At 38.5% G+C, this 23804-nt stretch overlaps 1 protein-coding gene across 1 annotated transcript; it reads left to right on the forward strand.

The window, feature by feature from the left end:
- Positions 1–469: 469 nt before the first annotated feature.
- On the forward strand, positions 470–23654 carry ice2 (interactor of little elongator complex ELL subunit 2). Its single transcript, XM_065292096.2, has 15 exons — positions 470–586; positions 696–797; positions 1192–1498; positions 1592–1711; positions 1812–1946; positions 2030–2146; positions 3274–3430; positions 3741–3925; positions 4002–4851; positions 8805–8971; positions 9371–9500; positions 13331–13415; positions 14357–14407; positions 15914–16154; positions 20897–23654. Exons 1-15 carry the CDS (start codon positions 573–575, stop codon positions 21068–21070), a joined length of 2835 nt encoding a protein of 944 aa, XP_065148168.1. The 5' UTR covers positions 470–572; the 3' UTR covers positions 21071–23654.
- The last annotated feature ends 150 nt before the right edge of the window (positions 23655–23804 follow it).

Raw genomic sequence — 23804 nt, forward strand, 5'->3', positions numbered from 1 at the left:
AAGGATAAACATTTAGTTAACAAAAAATCTCTAGCTATTCAAATCAGGCGCGAACATCAGTGAGTGTGCGCGCGCTCTGTGCCATATAAGGAAAGGCACACCGGAAAATGATTGTGATTCTGAGTACTTGGAGTTATTAAAATAATAGTAATTATTATAATAATAATAATAATACAAATTATAACTAATTATTATTATTATTGTTATAATTGTTATTATTATTATTATTATTATTATAGAACCCGTTCCTGTTCATGAATAAGGTCATTGATTAATTTCCTAGTGCACAAACATACTTCATATACTGATAAAATGTATACTTTGTAATGCACTGTAAGTCACTTAAGATAAAAACATTTGCTAAATGCGTAAATGTAAAAGTAACAGAATTAGGAACTGTTAGGAAACGTTAAAATTCCAAACGGAACCTTTGTTAAGTATTTTAGTTCCAAACGGAAGATTATTGCTCCTGCACTGTTTTGATGTGAAGAATCGTGAACGTGCGAGAGGCATGAGTGAAACCCGTTACAGTAGATCATGATGTAAACTACAAACCCTTAAAATCTGCAGCCATGGAGTTAAAATGGTAGGTGACAACGCGGTTCTCTATGTAAACGCGTATTATTTAGTCGCTTCGAGTTTATTTGTATGTGTAAATAAGCGGACATTTAAGATATTAAGTTGTTTTTCTTTAGGGATGACCCTCCTGTCACTGGACCTGTTGTGTTCTCTAGGGATGTCTTTGACAAGTTCACGTTAGCACCTACCATTAAAGAATTGTATGCTTTTGTGCAAAGGTACGTGACGTAAAAACACTGTGTGGTCACCCCGTTTTAAATAGTAACTTAACTGGTTTAACTGTGGTATTTGTAGTTAGTTAGAAGAACATAAGTTTTCGTCACCATAATTAACCATGGATGCTACAGAGTATAACACAAACATTATTATTATGAAACAATTGATACAGCCTGATTATTTTAGAAACCTTATACAAAATACATTTCCTTGCTTCCCTAGTTTATTTAGTCTGAAGCACATCCCAAATACCACACACACACGCACAGTTACTGTATTAAAACCATAGTAAACTAAATTTCATAAATAAACGTCATCTAGTAATAATTATTTTCAATTTGCCTCACCACAATGATGTTGTATCTTATCTTATTTTTATGATCATTTCATTTAAAGCCCTGATGTAAAACCTGAGGAAACATGTGATAATAATCCAGAAGTAACCTCATCACAACCAAAATCTGCAAATTGTGAGAAGGAAGATCCACAAAACAGCAGCAGTAACCGCAATGGTTCAGTTGAACCAATGCCTGACATTAAGCAGAGTCAAAATGATGATAAACCCAAACCTGTGAAGACTAATGAGAGTACAGCTTTTCCTGAACCTGTAGTGCCCTACCCATGCTACAGCACGTTACACGCAAGACAACGCAGGTTTTATTTGAACATGTTGAAAAACAAGAATTTTAGCAAAGCTACACAGGTACACCACATTGATACAGATATTAATTGCTTTCAGATATATGTATAATACGAGGCAGTTTTCATGTGGTTAATGTCTCTTATTTTAACGCAGCTTTTGTTGGAGCGTGTAAGCAACGAAGTATCCGAGTTCATGAAGTACCTGCAGGATGTTTCAAGAAAATGTGCAGATGCCTACAACTATATACCACCAGGTGGCATTCGCTACTGTGAGGTATAGTGTATGTTTATTAGTTTTGTGATATTTTTCTGTATGTGCTAAAGGATTTCTGAATTTTTTAAAATATTGTAAGTGATGTTGTTGTACCTTTTAGGAGTATTTTACAGCCTCCTTGGAACATATGAAAGGCTACCCCCAGTCTTACAGCATCCAAGAAATGACCAGCCTGACCGGTGGAAAGTTTGTCTCTGAATTATCCCTAAACTTTGAGAAACAGCTCCTTGCAATGGTAGTTAATCTTGTGTAAATGTTTTTTTTTTTGTGATTTGTGAAATCCTTGACTAATTCATCTCAATTGTACTTTCTTCTAAGGGAAAAATCGATATGGTGGAGAAAAAAGTAATGCCTGAACACACCCTCCTTGCAGGAGATTATGAGACCGTCTCATCCGTGATTCCTCCAGCTAAGAAAGCTAGCGCTCTACACACTGTAAGGGGCATTTTTGTGATACATTTTATGTATAAATTGTATTTGCATTGTGGTAATGAGAGTTGGGGGGTTAGGGAGTGGCCATGGAAATAATATCATAATGCATATATGTGACCCTGTCTGTTTAATCCAGGTTAAAGTCTCATAATCTAATACTGAGATTAGTTTTGTTTTAAAGTGTTGTTTAATCATTGTTTTTTTCATTTAATTTAATTTTTATTTATTTCGAACACAATAATATATATATATATATATGCATCCATACACACATAGCTAAAATAAAACAGCGTATCAGCACGCCAAGGAAAAGACAAAAAAAACCAATATCAATACTTTTTACAAGTACTTATTAAAAAATAAACATTTACTATTATCATAGTTTTTTAAACCAAAAAATGTCTGAAAAGGAGCAGGATGAAGCCGAAGCTTATATGTTTCCCACCCCTCGCTTTAGTCTTTTCCTTATATAGCCAATATTTTTACATCAGAGTAACCAATATATACACAATAAGTCTTCTCTAATTTTACACATTCCAAACCCTTTCATTTATTTATTTATATTTTAATTAAGTCAACAATCCACATTGATTTTCATTTTTGACATGACCTTACTCAATCACTATTAAAGATCATGGTTATATTTTTACAGAATGTTCTTTATGTTATGTAAGATGATGTAGGACACAGAAAATCATGAAAAAAAAGGTTTTCACAAACCTGGCCATGCATATTTTGTTTAATAATATGAGACCCATGCAATTGTATGACAAGTGTAAACCAGGGGTTTTCAAACTGGGGCCTGGGGACCCCCAGGGGGATGTTCTAGGCCTTCCAGAAAAGTTCAGAGAAAAGACAAAATTATACAATTTATTTAGGGTAGGGGGTCCCTTACAAAAAATTCATCACTTTGGGCATCCTTCGCATCATAAAAAAAAACCATGTATAGACTATATGTAACCACTAGAGGGCACTATTGCACTTGGTTTTTAAATTCCATGATCAAATACATTTACCCTCTCAGACTGTATGTGTGGAACATTACCTGGGTGCTAATGTACTGATGTGATAGGCCTGGGTTTATAACTAAATGTAATGTATGCTTAAGTCTGAATTCTAACATTTTGTAGCCCATCAGCAGTGACAATAATGCAGAAAAACTCAGCGCTACCTACGAGCCACATGTGTGTCTATCCAAAGAAGCATTCCTTCAGCTCGTGAACAATGACCCTGAGTTCACTGACGCATGGGAGCTGCCTGTTTGGGTTAAAATGAACACTACAAGAGGTCAGGGTTCACCATGAATCAGTATTGGTCTTATTGTCTGAAATGTATTTAATCACTTGTATCATTATTGACAATATTAATAGTTAAACTGTAAATGTGATCTATAAAAGTCATAAATAAATGCATTGCAATTGCAATTCAAGAGCACAAGTTAAAGCATATTATCAGAGCATTACGTTAGTGCGATCATACATATAGATAAATGTATAGCTTGAATGCACGGCTTTGTATAAAAAATGTATATATGTTGTAATGTAAATGCACGTTATAGTCACAAAATAGTCACAGTAAATGTTGTGGTTGTCATCAGGTAGTGGTCAGAGTAAAACGGCATACATAGATCCTCCACTGCTGAAGACCGAGATGAGCTTGAGAGACAGAAATCTGATGTTTCACGAGGAGAGTGTAAAACTTGCAATTAGGAAGACTGTAACACGCCCCATATTCTTCCTAACATCAGAAAACCTCTCCTTCGGAAAGGACCCACCACCCGAGGTAGGGTAAACATATTGAGGTAAGCAGCTTAGTTTAAATAGTATCTTTAAGTGACAAATAATATTCTTTTGCTCAGGAAAAAATGTCCAGGAGTGTGGTTGCATTTGACAATGCCGCCATGGACTTCGAAACCGATTTTACAGACCTTGAGTCATTCGGGGAGTCCTGCAAGACCACTGCAAAAGTTAAGGCACAGAATGAACCAAAAACAGCCTTTGTTCCCATTCAGCTCATGCCCAAAGAAACCCATTCAAGCCCAAAGAAACCGACAAGCTCTCTGAATCCAAGCGTGGGCAGGTCAACATCTCAGGACGGTCCTAAAGAACCCCTTAATACTACACCAACCGAGGTCCAGAGTGAAGCTGACGTGTCTTCGGCTGATGGGGGAAGCAGTGTATTGGATGAAAGTGTGGCTTCTGAGGAGGAACTTGTGAAGAAAGAAAAGCTAGAAGCGCTGGTTTCAGGTCAGTTCCAACCCACCAAAAAGCTCAGAAGAATGATCAACCAGGATTCAGACTCTGACGAGGACAAGCTGGTAATAGATCAGTTTGCTTCCCCGAAAACCCAGGGGATCGCTCAAGAAACGCCCGAAGTGCCCTCACCTCAAGCACTCGACCTATCCAGGGCAACGACAGAAAACCATTTGGGCAAAGTAATAAAGAAGGGCATTAAAAGGCAAAGAATTTCAGGGGAATGCGATCAGCTTGGTCAGATTTTGCGGATGCAGGACGCTATGATGAAAGCCACTCCTGGTAAGAACCAAGAAACACAGAAAGTGCCGGTGACAGAAGATAAACCTACAGAACAAAAGACGTACTCTCTGGTCAAACCGTGTGTCACCTCATACCTGGAGTCCAGAGAGGGTCAGGGCGAGGAGACCACAGCGTCTACTGCAGTTCCTGTGCTCGCGAGCGCTCAGAAAAAACGTTAGTGCTTGAACATCTTAAAGTTGATGACTACAATTTTTAAAAACTACAATTTTTTGTCTTTCCTTCTGTCTGACTGTCTTTCTCTCTGTCTCTTAGTTTATTTGTCTCTCTGGTGGTGTCTCACTTTTTGTCTGTTTCCTCTCTGTCTGTCAGACTGTCTCGATATTTGTCTGTCTGATTGTTTCTCTATCTGTCTTAAAAGGGTGGTTTCCCGGCCAGGGATTAGCTTAAACCAGGACTAGGCCTTAGTTTAATTAGGAAATATAACTAATTTTAATAAACATGCCTTAGTAAAAACATTACTTGTGTGCATTTTGGTGCAAAACAAAAGGCACTGATGTATTGTAAGATATGTTAGTCCAAGTAGTTTTCAGTTTAGACAGCTCTTACATTTATTTTAGTCTAGGACTAGTCTAATCCCTGTCCGGGAAACCGCCCAACAGTGTCTTTCTGTCTGTCTCTGACTACCTGACTGTCTATGTATCTGTCTGTCTCTCTTTGTCACTGTTTTTTATCTGTCTCTCTTATTCTGTCACTATTTATCTGTCTGGCTGTCTTTTTCTCTGTCTCTTAGTTTATCTCTCTCTCTCTGTCTCTCCAATCGTGTCTCACTTTTTGTCTTCCTCTCTGTCTCTATATTTGTCTCTCTATCTGTCTTGTGGTATCTTTCTGTCTGTCTCTGACAACTTGACTGTCCATGTATCTGTCTGTCTCTATTTGTCACTGTCTTTTTATTTGTCTCTCTGTCTGTCACTGTATCTGTCTCTCTTATTCTGTCACTATTTGTCTGCCTGACTGTTTTTCTCTCTGTTTCTCAGTTTATCTTTCTTTCTTTGTCTCTCCGATAGTGTCCCACTTTTTGTCTATCTGTCTCTGTCTATCAGACTGTCTCTATATTTGTCTGTCTAATTGTCTCTCCATCTGTCTTACGTTTTTTCTGTCTGTCTCTGACTACCTGACTGTCTATGTATCTGTCTGTCTCTTTTTGTCACTGTCTTTTTATTTGTCTCTCTTATTCTGTCACTATTTATCTGTCTGACTGTCTTTCTCTCTGTCTCTTAGTTTATCTGTCTCTCTCTGTCCCTCCAATCGTGTCCCACTTTTTGTCTATTTGTCTATCAGACTGTCTCTATAGTTAATAATAATAATAAGTTTTTTCTGTCTGTCCCTGACTACCTGACCAGGGCTCGCAAAATCGCTAGCCCGACGTCCCGGGGCTATTGTGAATTCCTGTTGGGCTACCAAAATGTATCTCTGCCCTGCCCGTCGGGCTATCTTGGGAAGGAAATAATATTTTAATGTTTTTGCTTTGTCTCAGATTTAGTTAGGAAATTATATTGTATGTATTTCAGCGTCCTCTTGTCAGTCATTATCCTCACGTAATAAGTGAAACTGTCAGGAAATGAAGTGAAAGCATAAATATACCCATCCTTTAATGTGCACGTCTGAAATACGCGCGACTCTCTGCACACGCTTCTCCCGGCTTCGCTCTTCACGAGCACCTACCTGCTCTTGTGCTCAGCGTGAACTCAAGTCATTTAAAAAAATTACGTTATTTAATTTTTACCTCGACTAACATTGTTTTAGCGTTTCTTTTTTCTTTCTTCAATTAGTAACTTAAATATATGAGAAGGAAAATATGTTTGAGTGATTTCCGATCGATTTGACACGTCTACGCTATTAAGAGAATATGATGTTAGAAGCTTTTGATAGGTGACTAAACAGCAGTGGTAAGATATGTTTACCTAAAGCGAATCGAATGTTTATTTGTCATTTTGTTTTACCTCAAAGTCTAACATTATTCTAGCGAAAATAAACGGCTATGGTAAGATCTGTTAACCTAAAGGGAATTAAATGTTTATTCCTTTTTAATAAATATCTGTTTTAAGTCTTCTATATTGTGTTAAAGTCACTGGTTGTTTATATATTTGATAAAATACCATGTTATCTAAATATTTGTTGAGGTATTTTATTATATTAAATTAAATTAAATTAAAAATAACCTGTGTTATAATACATTCATATAATATTTCAGTAATATCACAATTCAATTATTCTAACGTTAGGGGAACGTTAAAATAACCTAAAAATAGCGTTAGGGGAATGTTTATTGTCTTTAAGAAAACATTCCTTGCTATTAACCAAAAATCTTGGAAAATAGCATTCTAGAAACTAAAAACTAATGTTAGGGGAACGTTTTGGGAACCAAATTGTCAGCTGGGGATGGGCAGAAATAGTTGGCTTACATGGAAATCCAGGATTTATCAATATTCTACATTAAACAGTGTATTTTTTATTCGGGCTACTTGTATTCATTTCAGGCTACCAAAAATGAAAGCGTGCCTGCCCGAAGAGCTACCAGGGATTTAAAAATATTGCGAGCCTTGCTGACTCTCTATGTATCTGTCTGTCTGTCTTTGTCACTGTCTTTTTATTTGTCTCTCTGTCTGTTTGTCCCTGTATCTGCCTGTATCTGTCTCTCTTATTCTTGTCACTTTTTGTCTGTCTGGCTGTTTTTCTCTCTCTCACTGTCTCAGTTTATCTATCTCTCTTTGTCTAATGGTGTCTCACTTTTTGTCTTCCTCTCCGTCTATCAGATGATGTCTATATTTATATACTATCTCTGATGGTGTCTCTTTGTGTCTTTCCATCTGTCTCTGTCCGCCTGACTGTCTTTCTCTCTATCTGTCGGTCTCTTTCTCCGTGTGACTGTCTTTTCATCTGTCTCACTGTCTGTCTGTCTTAGTGCCTATCTGTCTGTATCTATATGTCTGTTTGACTGTGTCTGACTCTCTCTCTCTCTCTCTTTCTTTCCCTCTCTCTCTCTTTGTCTGTCTGTCTCTCTCTCTTTCTCTGACTGTTCCTCTGTCTGTCTAATCTGTTTCTCTGTTTTTCTTGTCTGTCTGTATGTCACTGTATCTGTCTGTGTCTCTATTTATCTGTCTGTCTGTCTGTCTGTCTGTCTGTCTGTCTGTCTGTCTGTCTGTCTGTCTGTATATCTTATTCCTTCACTATTTGTCTGTCTGACTGGTTTTCTCTCTGTCTCTCAGTTTATCTTTCTTTGTCTCTCCGATGGTGTCCCACTTTTTGTCTGTCTGTCTCTGTCTATCAGACTGTCTCTGTATTTGTCTGATTGTTTCTCTAGCTGTCTGCCTGTCTGTCTTGCTATCTGTCTCTCTCTGTCTCTTTGTGACTGTCTTTTTATCTGCCTGACTGCTTGTAAGTCTGTTTGTCTGTATCTGTCTGTCTGTCTGTCTCTTTCTGTCTGTCTATCAGACTATCTCTATATTTATTTGTCTGATTGTCTCTCTATGTGTCTTTCTGTCTGTCTCTGTCCACCTGACTGTCTCTCTATCTGTCTGTCTGTAAACGGTGTTCAAAAAGTTTTGAGCTCGTCCACTTTCGAACACTTTCAACCACATTCAGAGGTAGTCGTAAAAAACCCTCTTTAGATTGGATTGCTTTTGTAGTGTAAACGCACATGTGGTTGAATGTGTTCGAACAGCCACACACGACCGCGTTCTCTCCGCCCATTTATCTAATCTGAGGTGCTAAACACAAGTTTTACGTCTTTTCTGACTTCTGGCACGAACATGCGGTGAACAGCGCTATATTTAGCCTTTCATTGATAAAACTAAAGCGGCTGATCTCCGCAGTTTCATTTTGCAAGCCTGTGAAAGCGTCCGATCGACGAAAACACATCTTAATATCAAGTGTAACAGCCCCTTTGTCTGTCTGTCGCTCTCTCTCTCTCTCTCTCTTGTCCTTCTCTTTATCTGTCTGTGTCTGTCTATCTTATTCTTTCACCATTTGTCTGCCTGTCTGTTTTTCTCTCTGTCTCTCAGTTTATCTCTTCCTCTTTGTCTCTCCGATGGTGTCCCACTTTTTGTCTTTCTCTCTATCTCTCTCTGTCTGTCTTTCCATCTGTCTCACTGTTTGTCTTTCCACAGGCCTTTTGAAAGAGGATCTTCAGGTGAGTGCAGAGGATGAGCTTGACTTTGATCCTCCAGCAGAGGGCAGCGTTCTGTACAAACTCTACAGCCTGCAGGACATTCTGCTCATGGTGCGGAGCAGCGTGCCGATCGCTCACCCGAGACACGACCGAGGGAACTTCAGGGTGAGTTTAACCGTGGACAGGAAGTTTTCTTTTTTTATTCTAGGTTAAGGGATACACCCAAAAGTCATTGTTTGATAAATCAGCTTCTGTGTAAAGAAATACACTACATTGATGTTTAATGTCCTCTTTTGTTTACTATATAATTAAACTTGAGTGAGTATGTTGACATGCCAATCATCATTATTATTTATCCTTAAAGCAGGGTTGAGTAATGTCCACCACTCCCTCTCTTTAAACATCCAGCTTTCCTGTGTGAATCTGCACAGCCTGCTTTAAATCTTATCACTGTATATACAGACTCTTTCCAGTCAGTCGGCCAAAAACACACTGTGTAAAAAAATACAGTGACTCATTAGAGCTGTGTGTGAGTTTATAATCTTTGAGTCTCTGTTTCTGTAGGCTGTCCCAGTCCACGTTTTACCCAAACTGGAGTATCAGCTGTGTTACGGAGCCGAGAGTCTGACCCATCCGGAGGCCTGTCAGCTGTGGGCCGAGAAACTTCTGCACTCCAGCACCGCCTCTTTCATAAGTAAGAGGCCTGATGGATGTGTTTTGTCAGCTTACACAAATGCTCAGTCTCTCCAAACCTGTACAACTTGCTTTTTTCTGTGGAACACAAAGGGAGATGTTTATGGAGAATATAGGCTTGATAAACATGCTTCAAAAAGAATGCAGAAGCTATATATTACTGAAATGTTCAGTTGCTTTTGATGCCTTAAATTCGGAGAGTTGGTTTTAGTCAGAAGGGAGAGTCAGCACAAAAGCGAACTTCCCGTAAACTCCCAGCATGCCTCACTCGTGACTCACTGTTTGGAAGCATGGTTGCCATAGCTACCAACATTTTGGTGTTGAAAGGGCTGCACAAGAATGCAACCACATGTATTAGATCTCCGTTAGGGTGTACTGTATGGTTACTTGGGTTACACTATTAAAAAAAGGAAAGGGTATAACTTTGTTTGGCTCGGTGCGGTGGTGAAGTTCAGAGTTAAGAAAACTTCTGCACTTAAGCTCATGAAGTTTATTTGATAGATAGTGATTGATTTGTCTCTAATGTGAGAGTGCCCATAATATGCTCTCTATGCCTGAAGGTAGAAAAAACTTTACAGAGGAATGCAGTCGAGCGTCGCTCTCAACATTTCTCCTGCTTTTGAGATTCCTCTCTGGGCTTTGTTAAGGAATCTAGTCTTTTTTAAACAGGATCCAGGGTTTGAGATAACAGTGGGCTGAGATTGTACATATTTTGGCATGTTTCCGAAGAACCTTTTGAACTGCCTGTAACTGAGTTAGCACTCGGCCAGAGGAGGCAGGTTAAAGCCAGTTTGTGCCACTGATTGTACCACAGTAAAGAGGTGCTTTTAGGGTTTAAACATGGTAAAATCACTGGAACTCATTGTTAAGTTTAAATTATTGTATGTGAGATGAAAAAAGCAGGGTGAACAAGAAATGTGAAACTAGAGGAAATATTATGCATTTATGCAGAAATATTTTATAGTGGAATGCTGTGATTGACCAATTGGAATTAAGTTTTCTGAAAGCATGTGCAATGGCAATGACTGGTGCAATGATGCGTGTGGGTGGAGCTTTGAATGTCTTGATGCTTATTTTTTTGGTGCAATGATGGGTGGCACTTTGGTTTAAAGGTACAGTGATGCATGTGGGTGAAGCTTTGATTTTTGTGTGTAGTAATGCATGAGTGAAGTTTTGTTTTTTGGGCGCAGTGATGCGTGCGGGTGAAGCTTTGATTTTTGGGTACAGTGATGTGTGCGGGTGAAGCTTTGATTTTTGGGCGCAGTGATGCGTGCGGGTGAAGCTTTGATTTTTGGGTACAGTGATGTGTGCGGGTGAAGTTTAGATTTTTGGGTGCAGTGATGCATGCGGGTGAAGCTTTGATTTTTGGGTACAGTGATGTGTGCGGGTGAAGCTTAAATTTTTTGGGCACAATAATGTGTGCGGGTGATGCTTTGATGTTTGGGTGCAGTAATGTGTGCGGGTGATGCTTTGATGTTTGGGTGCAGTAATGCATGCCAGACGGGTGAAGTTTTGATTTCTGGGTGCAATGATGCGTGTGGGTGAAGCTTTGATGTTTGGGTGCAGTAATGTGTGCGGGTGATGCTTTGATGTTTGGGTGCAGTAATGCGTGCCAGACGGGTGAAGTTTTGATTTTTGGGTGCAATGATGCATGCAGATGAAGCTTTGATTTTTGGGTGCAGTGATGCGTGTGGGTGAAGCTTTGATATTAGGGTGCATTAATGCATGTGGGTGAAGCTTTGAATTTTGGGTACAGTGATGTGTGTGAGTACAGCTTTGATTTTTGGGTACAGTAATGCGCGCGAGTGAAGATTTGATTTTTGGGCGCAGTGATGTGTGCGGGTGAAGCTTTGGTTTTTGGGTAGAGTGATGCATTTGGGTGAAGCTTTAATTTTTGGTACAGTGACACGTGTGGGTGAAGATTTGGTTTTTGGGCGCAGTGATGCATACGGGTGAAGTTTTGATTTTTGGGTACAGTGATGCATGCGGGTGAAGCTTTGATTTTTGGGCGCAGTAATGCATGTGGGTGAAGTTTTGATTTTTGGGTACAGTGATGCATACGGGTGAAGCTTTGATTTTTGGGTACAGTGATGCATACGGGTGAAGCTTTGATTTTTGGGCGCAGTGATGCATGCGGGTGAAGTTTTGATTTTTGGGTACAGTGATGCATGTGGGTGAAGCTGTGATTTTTGGGTGCAGTGATGTGTGCGGGTGAAGCTTTGATTTTTGGGCGCAATGATGCATGCGGGTGAAGCTTTGATTTTTGGGCGCAGTGATGCATGCGGGTGAAGTTTTGATTTTTGGGTACAGTGATGCATGTGGGTGAAGCTTTCATTTTTGGGTGCAGTGATGTGTGCGGGTGAAGCTTTGATTTTTGGGCGCAGTAATGCATGCGGGTGAAGCTTTGATTTTTGGGCGCAGTGATGCATGTGGGTGAAGCTTTGATTTTTGGGTGCAGTGATGCATGCGGGTAAAGTTTTGATTTTTGGGTGCAGTGATGCATGCGGGTGAAGCTTTGATTTTTGGGTGCAGTGATGCATGCGGGTGAAGCTTTGATTTTTGGGTACAGTGATGCATGTGGGTGAAGTTTTGATTTTTGGGTGCAGTGATGCATGCGGGTGAAGTTTTGATTTTTGGGTGCAGTGATGCATGCGGGTGAAGCTTTGATTTTTGGGCGCAGTGATGCATGCGGGTGAAGTTTTGATTTTTGGGTACAGTGATGCATGCGGGTGAAGCTTTGATTTTTGGGTACAGTGATGCATGTGGGTGAAGCTTTGATTTTTGGGCGCAGTGATGCATGCGGGTGAAGTTTTGATTTTTGGGTACAGTGATGCATACGGGTGAAGCTTTGATTTTTGGGCGCAATGATGCATGTGGGTGAAGTTTTGATTTTTGGGTACAGTGATGCATGCGGGTGAAGCTTTGATTTTTTTTTGGTGCAGTGATGCGTGCAGGTGAAGCTTTGATTTTTGGGCGCAGTGATGCATGCGGGTGAAGCTTTGATTTTTTGGATACAGTAGGGAATGCAGGTGGCACTTTGAGTTTTGGGTACAATGCTGCATGCGGATGGCATTTTGATTTTTTGAGGTGCAGTAATGCATGTGGGTGAATCTTTGATTTTCGGGTACAGTAGTGCATGTAGGTGGCATTTTGATTTTTGGGTACAACGATGGATTTGGGTGGGGCTTAGTTTTTTATGTAATTATACATGTGGCTGGAACTTAAGTTTTTTGGTGCTATAATTATGTGGGTGGAGCCTTGAATTTTGTGGTGCAATATGCATCTGTTCGGAGTTGATTTTTTGTATGTGGGTGAAGCTTGGAAATTTTAAGCTGATAGATTTGAATTGCAACTGAATGGAGATAAGTATCTTTTCCATTCTCTGTTTTGTGTTATTTGGCATAGCTCCCATGGTCAGATGAACACATGGGGTGGAGATCTTTTTCTTAGAATGAACTCTTAATAACATCATTGTGAAATTCTTCATAGACAGACACTGGGTGAATAGTGATTGCAAGATTAGTCACATTTCTCACCCTGTGAGTTTATGCTGCAGGTCGACACATGCCCGCTTTGCTTATTCTGGGGTTGATAACTCAGCATTCACCTGTTAACATAAATTAAAGTGTTTTTAAAGTTAATCAAATCATTCGCTGATTTAATGCTCCGATGCAACCTGCAGACGCTTTCAATTCTTTTGGCTGTGTCAAACATAATGTAGGCTTAACCAATTAGAATAATTAATGAATCAACATATTATCATTGAGATTATAGATAATAAGATATAAAGGAAAAAAAAAATTTTGTTTTGATGTGTGTTTGTGTGCATAGGTCGCATTAATGCACACACATCAGAAGTTGCTGAGATACAGGAGCTACAAGCTGACTGGATGCAGAGCATCACCTGTAATTTCAAGTGAGTTAATCTCATCCCATACCAGCCCATATATAACACACACCCCCTGGTTTCACAGACAAGACTTAAAGCAAGTCCTAGATTTAAACACATGTCTCAACTGAAAATAACTGGCACTGACAGATCTTAAAATTTGTGTGCTATTGATTTGTCTCAAGATACACAGCAGTAACACCTTTTTCTAAGGCATGTTTATATAAGATGCTTAAAAAAACATTAACTTAACTAAGGCCTAGTCCTGGCTATAGCTAAGCATAGTCTGTGAAACCAGGCTATACAGTTTAAGTCTATTTAATGAGAAAGCATAACTATTTAAATCTATCAGCTTTCAATTTTGATTAAAGGGACACTCTGCTTTTTTGAAAATATGCTTATTTTCCAGTTCCCCTAGAGTTAAACATTTCATTTTGACCGTTTTGGAATCGATTCAGCTGATCTCCGGGTCTGGCGCTAGCATTTTTAGCATAGCTTAGCATAATCCATTGAATCTGATTAGACAATTAGCATCACGCTTAAAAATAACCAAAGAGTTTCAATATTTTTCCTATTTTAAAATGTACTCTTCTGAAGTTACATTGTGTACTAAGATCGACGGAAAATTGTGATTTTTTTTTTTTTTTTAGGCAGATATGGCTAGGAACTATACTCTCATTCTGGCGTAATAATCAAAGACTTTGCTGACGTAACATGGCTGCAGCAGGCGTAGTGATATCACAACTTTTAATTTTCTGTCAGTCTTAGTACACGATGTAACTACAGAAGAGTCAAGTTTTAAATGGAAAAAATATCAAAACTCTTTGGTTATTTTTTTGCGCAAAGCTATCCTAAAATTAGTACTGCCAGACCCGGAGATCAGCTGAATGGAGTGTCCCTTTACAATGTAATAATTAAGTTATCCATCCAGATTAGTTTTAATGGCTTTTTTATATATTTTTTTTCAGGCCAGCAAGATGTTTAAACATCCTCTATCACTTACTTAAGAAAGTCTCAACGTAAGTATTTTCTTCTTGTATATTTTACCTTTATTTTTAATTGTCACTTTACCATACTATATTTGGATTTCCTATTGCAATTAAATCAGGACAGATTTACTAACAGCTTGTGCTACCACAAACACCCCTGTTGGCATGTAAAACAAATGTTAGTATGTACTAAAGACACGCAGTGGAAAATGTATGCTGAAAAAGGCGTGTAAAGTTATTTTTGCGACTAACCTAATTGAATTTGCATTTGTAAGAGTTTCCCTTTCAGACACAAGATGTATGTGAGGAGAATATTTAAATGTATCACATAACGTGATTTACTAAACTTTGCGCCTGTTTATGAGCAGCTATTTCATTGTTAAAAAACAACTTTATTTTGTGTATTTGGTGTAATACATTGTGTTTGTGTGGTATATGGTTAAAAACACATTATTTTCCACATACCGTACATTTTTGTAGCTCCAGATTTTCACTCTGATTGGCTAATCTGTACATTGTGATTGGCCTGTATACCTCTAACATCAGCCGGAAATGTGACACTCCTTAACATGTTTAAAAGATCCGGTTGCTAACAGGAGTTAATTTATAGGCTGTAAGTCCGAAGCGGGAGGAATTATGACATTGTCGGTCTTGTCTACGTCCCTAATCCCAGGAAGTAAACTGTTGCCTACCATCCATGTGTTTGTCGTAGTCCAAGAAAAGAGATTCACGTTGGAGACGATAACTCGCGTCATTGTTTACTTTGGGGTTTGTACCTTTTTGCATATCGTTAACATGTACTAATACACACTTACACACCTAAGGAAATGTAAAACAGACTTTAATTTATTGGTATTGTGCCAATATTTAGCACCCCAAAAGGCACATCTTAAATTGCGTTGATGGTTCCACCCACGCTCTTTAAAATCCACCGTCAGTAAATCACCCACAGACATTTTGACTTCATTCTGTGCTTTTTTTGGAGATGCACTTTCACACTAATTTGCCCTGTTTAGTAAATCTGGCCATTATTGTGTAATTTTTTCATAATTAGTGGCACCACAGGGTATAGCAAAAATAGTCTTCAAACTGGTTTCCCAAACACTACCTCTGTCCATCATTGTGTGGTTATATAGATAGTCCCGCCCTGAACTCACGCCATTGGTTGAATCGTTATTTCTATGTAAAAAAGTCAGGATGCTTAATAAACAAACTGTTAGTACTGATAGTGTGAAAATATTTGGAAAAGTTTTCCAGAATCACTTTTTAAGTAGGGTAAAGAGAAAGTATTTTAAGAGAAATTTACATCACAATATTTTTACATCATAAGCCTGTACTTTAGTGTGTGCATGTTTTAAAAAATTCAGTACACATCTGGACATGCTGTAACAATGCTCTGCCAGAACATGTAGGCTGTACAGTGTTTGCATTGGAAAAAATCTATCATCAGCTGCAAATTCATATTCAGCCATCACAGTGTGCAGTTCAGAAGCTGTCTATATGTGTTTGTGCTAACGTCTTTAACACCGGGCCCAGGCTTCAGGAAGGGCGATACCTGCTGGTTCACAAACCTCGCGAGGGCTTCGTGACCATCTTCAAATCAACCGACGAGAGCAAGACCCATCGCAGCGTGTACCACCTCCAGGCCGTGCACTCAGGTCCTCCTGCTGTAGCGCCAGGGATACCCTGGGTTTCCCTGGACCCCTGGCACATTCTGCCATATCACCAATATAACCACAGACCACCCTGCACCTTCCCCCCTCGCCCGGTTTTTCAGGTATGACCTCTAACTGCCAAACCAACATCATGGCATCTTTAAATAGAGAAAGTGGTGATGTTTAAAAGTCATTTAGAGATAACCACTAACACGCTCGACAAACACTAAGAGACTAAGTGTGTTTTTTTTCCATGCTGAAGGTAATTCTTCTAAAAGGTACACAGTGCACCTTAAAGACTCTGCTTGTACCCATTACGGGATTGTCGGACAATCTTCTGAGTGGGCATGTGTTAAAACAAGCCCCTCGCTGCCGTTCGCAACACTATATTACGTCACCATACATCGCATTTGTTCAAACTAAGACATTGCCTAGGGCAACATGACTCTTCAAATGCCATCGACGCCATAAATGTATCTCTTAGCTTACAACTTTTAACGTTTGCCAAATCCTTAAAGGGGTGTGTCCGTCATTGCGTAATCTCATTGAGTGCCACTTTCACACAGTTCTGTAAGGACACACCTATTTGGACGGCACAAAGCATGCTGGGATCTTGCAACTAGATATACAACTCCTGGTATTTAAGCAGACACAACAGAAAGATTTAAAAAAAAATTTAATGTACGTGTCAACATCTGTTTACACAAACCTGTTAAGTACTTCAAGCATGGAGGTTTACATATAGAAATGTCTGCACATTACATTTGCACATTACAAGCAACTTATAAACTAGGGATAATTTAACATTTTGTCAAGTTTGTATGGAGCGAATTTTGTGCCAAAATTTTACAAACAAATACAGCATTTTGCAAACAAACTCAATCTGTTTTACAAAGGGAAAACTTGACTCGCAAACAAACAGAAAACGCTTTGCAAATAATAAAGGCAATTTGAGAGAAAATGCAGATGTGTTACAAATATGTACTGTGTTTTGTAAATGTGACCATGATTTTTTCACAAATGTGACCATGATTTTTTCACAAATGTGACCATGATTTTCTCACAAATGGGACCATGATTTTCTCACAAATGTGACCATGATTTTCTCACAAATGGGACCATGATTTTCTCACAAATGGGACCATGATTTTCTCACAAATGTGACCATGATTTTCTCACAAATGGGACCATGATTTTCTCACAAATGTGACCATGATTTTCTCACAAATGGGACCATGATTTTCTCACAAATGGGACCATGATTTTCTCACAAATGGGACCATGCAATCCAGAACAGCAGATGGCGCTGTTTCAACTTTTTCAGGCATTGGAAAAAAGCCCAGGGGAAAAGCCCTGAATTTTAACATACATATCACCCCTGACAGTGGCAGCAACTGAATAAAGACATTTCATTTGTCGGGCTTCATTCTGTTAATCTCACTGATTTTATTGTAAGTGTTAATAATAATAAATGTTTGTTAATAGTAAACAAATTCTGTGTGTCAAGACAATGAATTCAACTTACAATGCTTATCAAAAGATGCAGGATAATAAATGAAACTCTTTGGAGAAAGAGTGTAGTAGGGACATAATAAACCCAACATCGGCTGTCTGGACAGAGTGGCCAGTTCAAGCAACAGTAACCAACCAACCAGGATCATAGTCATTTGAGCACTCTGAACAAGATAAACTTCTACAAAATGTTAATCCTTTTAAAGTTGGTCTTATTTTGTCAGGCTAGGAGGACCAGTTTAAACCAGCTTCTTTCACAATAGCCAAGCTGGCAAAGCTTCCAGCCTAGTCAAGCTGGTTTGGGCTGGTGTGATCAGCCTGACCAGCTAAAGTATAAAAGCAAAAATCCTTCTAATACTAGCTTAAGCTAAAACCAGGCTGGAACACCATCTTAACACTCTGGGGTCGGCTGCGGCGCGGGCGCCGCAAACTCTTTATTTTTTAATCACTCCCCAAAGAGACTTAGATAACTCTGCTGATTTTGGACATACAGATATGATTTATACATCATTTAAAACGTTAAAGTGTCTAGTTTTTTTCTGTCCACTCCCAATAAAAACAGAATGTTGTGCTTTTCGCAAAATTAAGAAAATAAACATGATGCGCGTTTTGTTCTCTCTCCCTAAGTGAAGTCCTTTCAGAAACACGTCAGAAAAATGAACTGTAACTTAACGAATACTTGTCATACAAACAACAGATAAATGTCTACATAATGCTTCGAATGTCTGCTTTTAAATGATGTAAGTGAAATCGAAAACAAATATTGTAATTCGTTGTTAACTGTATTAGAAGAGAGAGATGTGCCGTCTTTCTTCTGTTGCTTCATTATCTATAATGAGCCACGCCCCGCTCCATTGAAGAGAAGAGCAGAGATCATCCATATTCATTAATCAACCCCACAGTCAATGGACATTCCGTCTCTGCAGCCATTCACTGCTGTGTTGAGTTTTAATCCGAGTGCTGGAAACATGACATCTACTTGTTTACTAGTGACTGTAACTAAAGTTATCTCCAGACGCGAGTGTGACTCGATGGACGTCCAGACGCACACACAAACACACAATGCCTCATATTTGAAGCGCTTTGTGGTATCATTATAAAAGATGCGATTGCACACACCACATAACTGTTTACTCGCACCTAAATCTCCAGACAGACGCGAGTGTGTGTGCTTCGTCAGTGTGATGGGATCGATGTTCAAACTCACACACACACACGATGCCTCATTTTTGACGCGCTTTGTGGTATTCTTAAGATGCAAGTGTGTGTGCTTCGTCTGTGTGACGCGATGTCCAAATGCACACACAAACACACGATGCTTCATATTTGACGCACTTTGTGGTGTTCTTATAAAAGATGCAAGTGTGTGTGCTTCGTCTGTGTGACGCGATGTCCAAACTCACACACAAACATACGATGCCTCATATTTGACGCACTTTGTGGTGTTCTTATAAAAGATGCAAGTGTGTGTGCTTCGACGGTGTGACGCGATGTACAAATGCACACACAAACACACGATGCCTCATTTGACGCGCTTTTTGGTATTCTTATAAAAGACGATTGCAAACATCACATCTACTTGGTTACTCTCGCCTAGTAAATAAAAGTTATCTCCATGCGCTTATGTTTTCTTTGTGCTTCCATCAGACGTGATCAACGGCCAAACGCATACACAAACACACAATCATATTTGACGCACTTTGTATTAAGACGCATCTAAACACATCTAAAACCCAGTTTATTCGCGTATATCTCTGCACAGTAAGTTTATTTAATGCAGGATCATGCATGTGAAGGCATTTCTTTTGTCTTGCTTTCACAAACAAACACTTAACAATAATGGCATCTTCACATTCCTGCCTAAAGGCTCATTATGCAGCTCATTATGCAAGTGTATTGTTCTTCAGCAGTGTATTGTCAATCACAGATTATTCAAGAGCTTCCAGCCTCCTTGCATATTGCCTTCCTAACCAAAAAGTGACTTTGAAATTGTAAATCAATATATTGTGTTATGTGAAGGAGTAAGCAGAATGATTTTCACATAATTTTAAAGAAAAAACTCTAGACTACTAGATCCTGCTTTGAAAAGTTTTAGGAAAACATGTTTAGAATGAGTTTTGTGGACTTATATCAGTCACTTAAATTTTTTTCTTTTTCAAAAACCACGCATAAACATTTTTCTCTCAAAAATACAAACATGTACATACATGTTAATCATATAATATAGTAGCCCAGTTTGTGCTGAATGCAGTGTTATAAGACTTTTGCCATTATTATGTTTTTAAGCAACTGAAAAAAGCACAAATGTCAGTGCAGGTCAAAACTTCTCCAGGGCCCTAAAAACCCCTTAGACCCCAGAGGGTTAAACCAGTCAACCAGCATAGGCTGGTATTAGCTGTTATTTTTCTGCAGGGGATATAATAAATTTTATTTATAATGCACTTTCTAAAACTCAAAGCACCATAATATATGAGATTCTCAGGAACATACACATACAAAAGTAAACAAGTTAGTAATAATCATTTTGCAATAGTAAGCTATTTTAAAAGGATAAGTCTTTAAGGATCACTTAAAACAGTCCAGTGATGGTGAGTTTCTTATCACCAAAAGAAGAGAATTTAGAGAATCAGACGGGGTATAGGGATTGACAATTGCAAATGTATAGAATTCAGATGGAATTCAATGTCTTTACACACAGAATGTGTTTACTATTAACAGACATTAATTATTATCAACACTTTCAATAAATCCAGAGATTAACAACATGAACCACGAAAAATTAATTTAGTCTTCATTCAGTTGCTGGCACTGTCCGGGGTGATATGTAAGTTAAAATTCAGGGCTTTTCAGGGAGACTAGTTGAAAATGCCTAATAAGGTTGAAACAGCGCCATCTGCTGTTTTGGATTGCATGGTCACATTTGTGAGAAAATCATGGTCCCGTTTGTGAGAAAATCATGGTCCCATTTGTGAGAAAATCATGGTCCCATTTGTGAGAAAATCATGGTCACATTTGTGAGAAAATCATGGTCACATTTGTGAGAAAATCATGGTCCCATTTGTGAGAAAATCATGGTCACATTTGTGAAAAAATCATGGTCATATTTACAAAACACAGTACATATTTGTAACACCTCTGCATTTTCTCTCAAATTGCCTTTATTATTTGCAAAGTTTTTTCTGTTAGTTTGCGAGTCAAGTTTTCCCTTTGCAAAGCAGATTGAGTTTGTTTGCAAAATGCCAAATTTGTTTGTAAAATTATGGCACAAAATTCGCTCCATAAGTTTGGTGCACAGTACAGATCTGAAATTGTTGATTTGGATGTCTCCTGAATTATCTTTCTTCTCACACAGGCAAATGCACAGAAAGGACCTATAAAATATAGAAACAACATGACGGGAGCAGCCAATCCGAATAAAAAATCGAAGAAGAAGAAGAAGCAGAAAATCAATCATAAGAATCGGATGTGGCAAGAGAAGATGAGAGTCAAGCTCATGAACGACACCAAAAAACAAACAAACTTATGAAGGTGTTGAGAACTCATCTTAATATGTAAACTTGAAGTTTAAGAACGTTGTAAAAAGTTTTTGTGTAAACACAGTCTGTTCAATTTTCAAAAACATTTAACTCTAATATTACTGTTGGCGTATGAACCACATTTAAATCACTGTATGTAAGTGTTGTCTTGTTATATTATTGTTTCTGTAAAGATTAAAAGATGAATAGTTTATTACAATTAGTTTGTTTCCTTAGGTCTGATGACATAATTTTGCCTATTTTTGCTGTTTTGACTAATGCTGAAGGCAGACATTTTCATTTTTTAATGCATTTGACCAGGCAGAGGTTTTCCTCTCGCGAGATTTACATTTGTGCGTTTTTGCAGCCGATTTTATTCAAAAAAAAATTATCAGTACAGTATGTGTGTTCCCTGGTTTCGAACCTATGGCCTTTTGCGCTGCTAACCCAGTGCCTCACCACTACGTTGTAAATCTATTTAGATAAAATTATACCCTTGGCAAAAGCACTTGAGGTAATGAGTAATGGAGTAGTGGTAAGTTATGCATATGATATAATTATTTTAAACGCACCTACCAGCAATGAAAGGGCAGGTTATTATTAAACCGAACTTAAACTGAGACCATAAAGAACCAGCATACAAACTAATAACATAAACATTGTACCTGTACCTAGTTGGCTGTGAAGTTCATTGTTATGGCCTGTAAAGACAATAGATTTAGAACCTGTTTGTCAAAACTTTAAGTAGTGTTTTTAAATAGTGCAGTACTATTGCACAATACTAGTAAACACATACTTTGTTTTAAACGCATACATCGTTGGCCACATCCTTAAAGGGATAGTTCACCCAAAAAATCATTTACTCGCCCTCAAGTTAGTCCAAACGTGTATACATTTCTTTGTTTTGCTTAACACAAATTTTAGATCTGAGGCACCATTGACTTCCATTGTATTTTTTTCTTAGTATGGAAATCAATGGTGCTCCAGATCAGTTTGGTTACAAACATTTTTCAAAATATCTTATTTTGTTTTCAGCAGTACAAAGACTTTTTGAAGGCAAAAAGCAGACTTTTTACAGACATAAGTGCTGCGTACACATCAAACGCGATGCGTTCCTCGCTCTAGATTACTCACGGGATTTCCCCATAAAGTTCCAATGTACCGTGGGAGGAACACTGCATTATTTATAAACACATACATCGTTGGCCACATCCTTAAAGGGATAGTTCACCCAAAAATGTTGTCATTTAACGTCGTCATTTACTCGCCCTTAAAGCAACACTATGTCGTTTTTTTACCTTTAAATAATGTCTCTAAAATTATTTCAGTGATAGAACAACTTTTAACTGGACAAATTGTATTGTTGCTGCAACCTGAGCAGCCTCCTAGCCGCTACAAGCACACTCTGAAAGTGGGGGTGGAGGGTAGGAAACACAGCCCCGCCCCTCCCCCTGCCTGCAGAAGAGTGTGCGATACCAGCCACTGTTGCGCTTTTCAACCACATGGGGGAGCTGTAAGTCATTTTTAAATGGAAACTACAAGTTGTCCCAAACTTTCTTTGTTCTGCTCAACACAAATTTTAGATCTGAGGCACCATTGACGTTGTATGTAATCTTCTCAGGCAAATTGTTGAATTCGCGTTTGATGTGTTCACCCCATAACATTTTTTTATGTGTATGTGTGTGCCCTGGGTTTGAACCCATGACCTTTTGCACTGATTACACAATTCTCAACCACTGAGCTATATATCAGCATAAAGCTGAAAAAAACTTTATGCATGTGATATAAAAGTCACAAATATTATGCTGTTAAATGTTATATTATTCAGTCCCTCCCGAAAAAACGTGATTATGCGATCGCATGATTCAATGCAAAATCAGCCAAAGTCTGCATATTTTCTAATACGCCACACTTTCGCAGCATAAATTGCAGATTTCCATGCGCTAAATACGTGGGCTCGCATGATTTCATAATCACCGCACATATATCTTAGCAGGAAGTTGAAAAAATGTTGCATTTACTTCACACAAGTGCAGCTATGTCCCCTGATTATTTACTCACTTTAAAGTTAACTTACAAATCTGTATACATTTCTTAGTTCTGCTCAACACAAGGGAAAATATTTTGAGCAATGTTTGTTACAAAGTTTTTGAGCACCGTTGACTTATGTTGTATTTTTCTTCGCTACTATGGAAGTCAATGGTGTTCTTGTTTTCTGCACGATTACAAATATCTTGCAGGTTTTTATCGACTTGAGCGTGAGTACATAATGACATCATTTTCATTGTTAGGTGAACTTTCCCTTTAAGAATGTGGTATGGACTTAAAATATATTTCCTTGCCCGCAGCCTTTCGTGGTAATTTCTATTGAAGGTCTTGTGAAGTTACATTCTTACAGTGCCATTCTTATCAACATTGTAAAATTTATTTTTTTATTTTTTATGGCATTTATACCAAGATGACTGCCTCAAAAAACCAGGAGCACGGATTGAAATCGAAAACCGTTATTCAGATCGATAAAAATGCTGACCGCTCTCTCTCTGCAGCTCAAACACGGCTCAATGTTAAAATGGCACAAACTCATGTGATCGGTCTCTAATTTCCTTTATGTTTTGTGGTTACATAAAGCCATTGTGAAGTCTGTCCAGACTATGAGGGTGTGTCTCAAGGTGGAGCCTTTCTCCCACTGCCGAATGTGTAGGGAGGAAACCTGTTTTTAAGGGGCAGGGAGAACAAACTCCTGGC

The sequence above is a fragment of the Paramisgurnus dabryanus genome, chromosome 23, assembly GCF_030506205.2.
Source record: "Paramisgurnus dabryanus chromosome 23, PD_genome_1.1, whole genome shotgun sequence".
NCBI classification, from domain to species: domain Eukaryota; kingdom Metazoa; phylum Chordata; class Actinopteri; order Cypriniformes; family Cobitidae; genus Paramisgurnus; species Paramisgurnus dabryanus.

Coding starts and splice junctions, on each gene's coding strand:
- ice2 (XM_065292096.2), top strand. Junction 13,416..14,356: donor AGCATCACCTGTAATTTCAA/GTGAGTTAATCT, acceptor ATTTTTTTTCAG/GCCAGCAAGATGTTTAAACA. Junction 16,155..20,896: donor CCCCTCGCCCGGTTTTTCAG/GTATGACCTCTA, acceptor CTTCTCACACAG/GCAAATGCACAGAAAGGACC.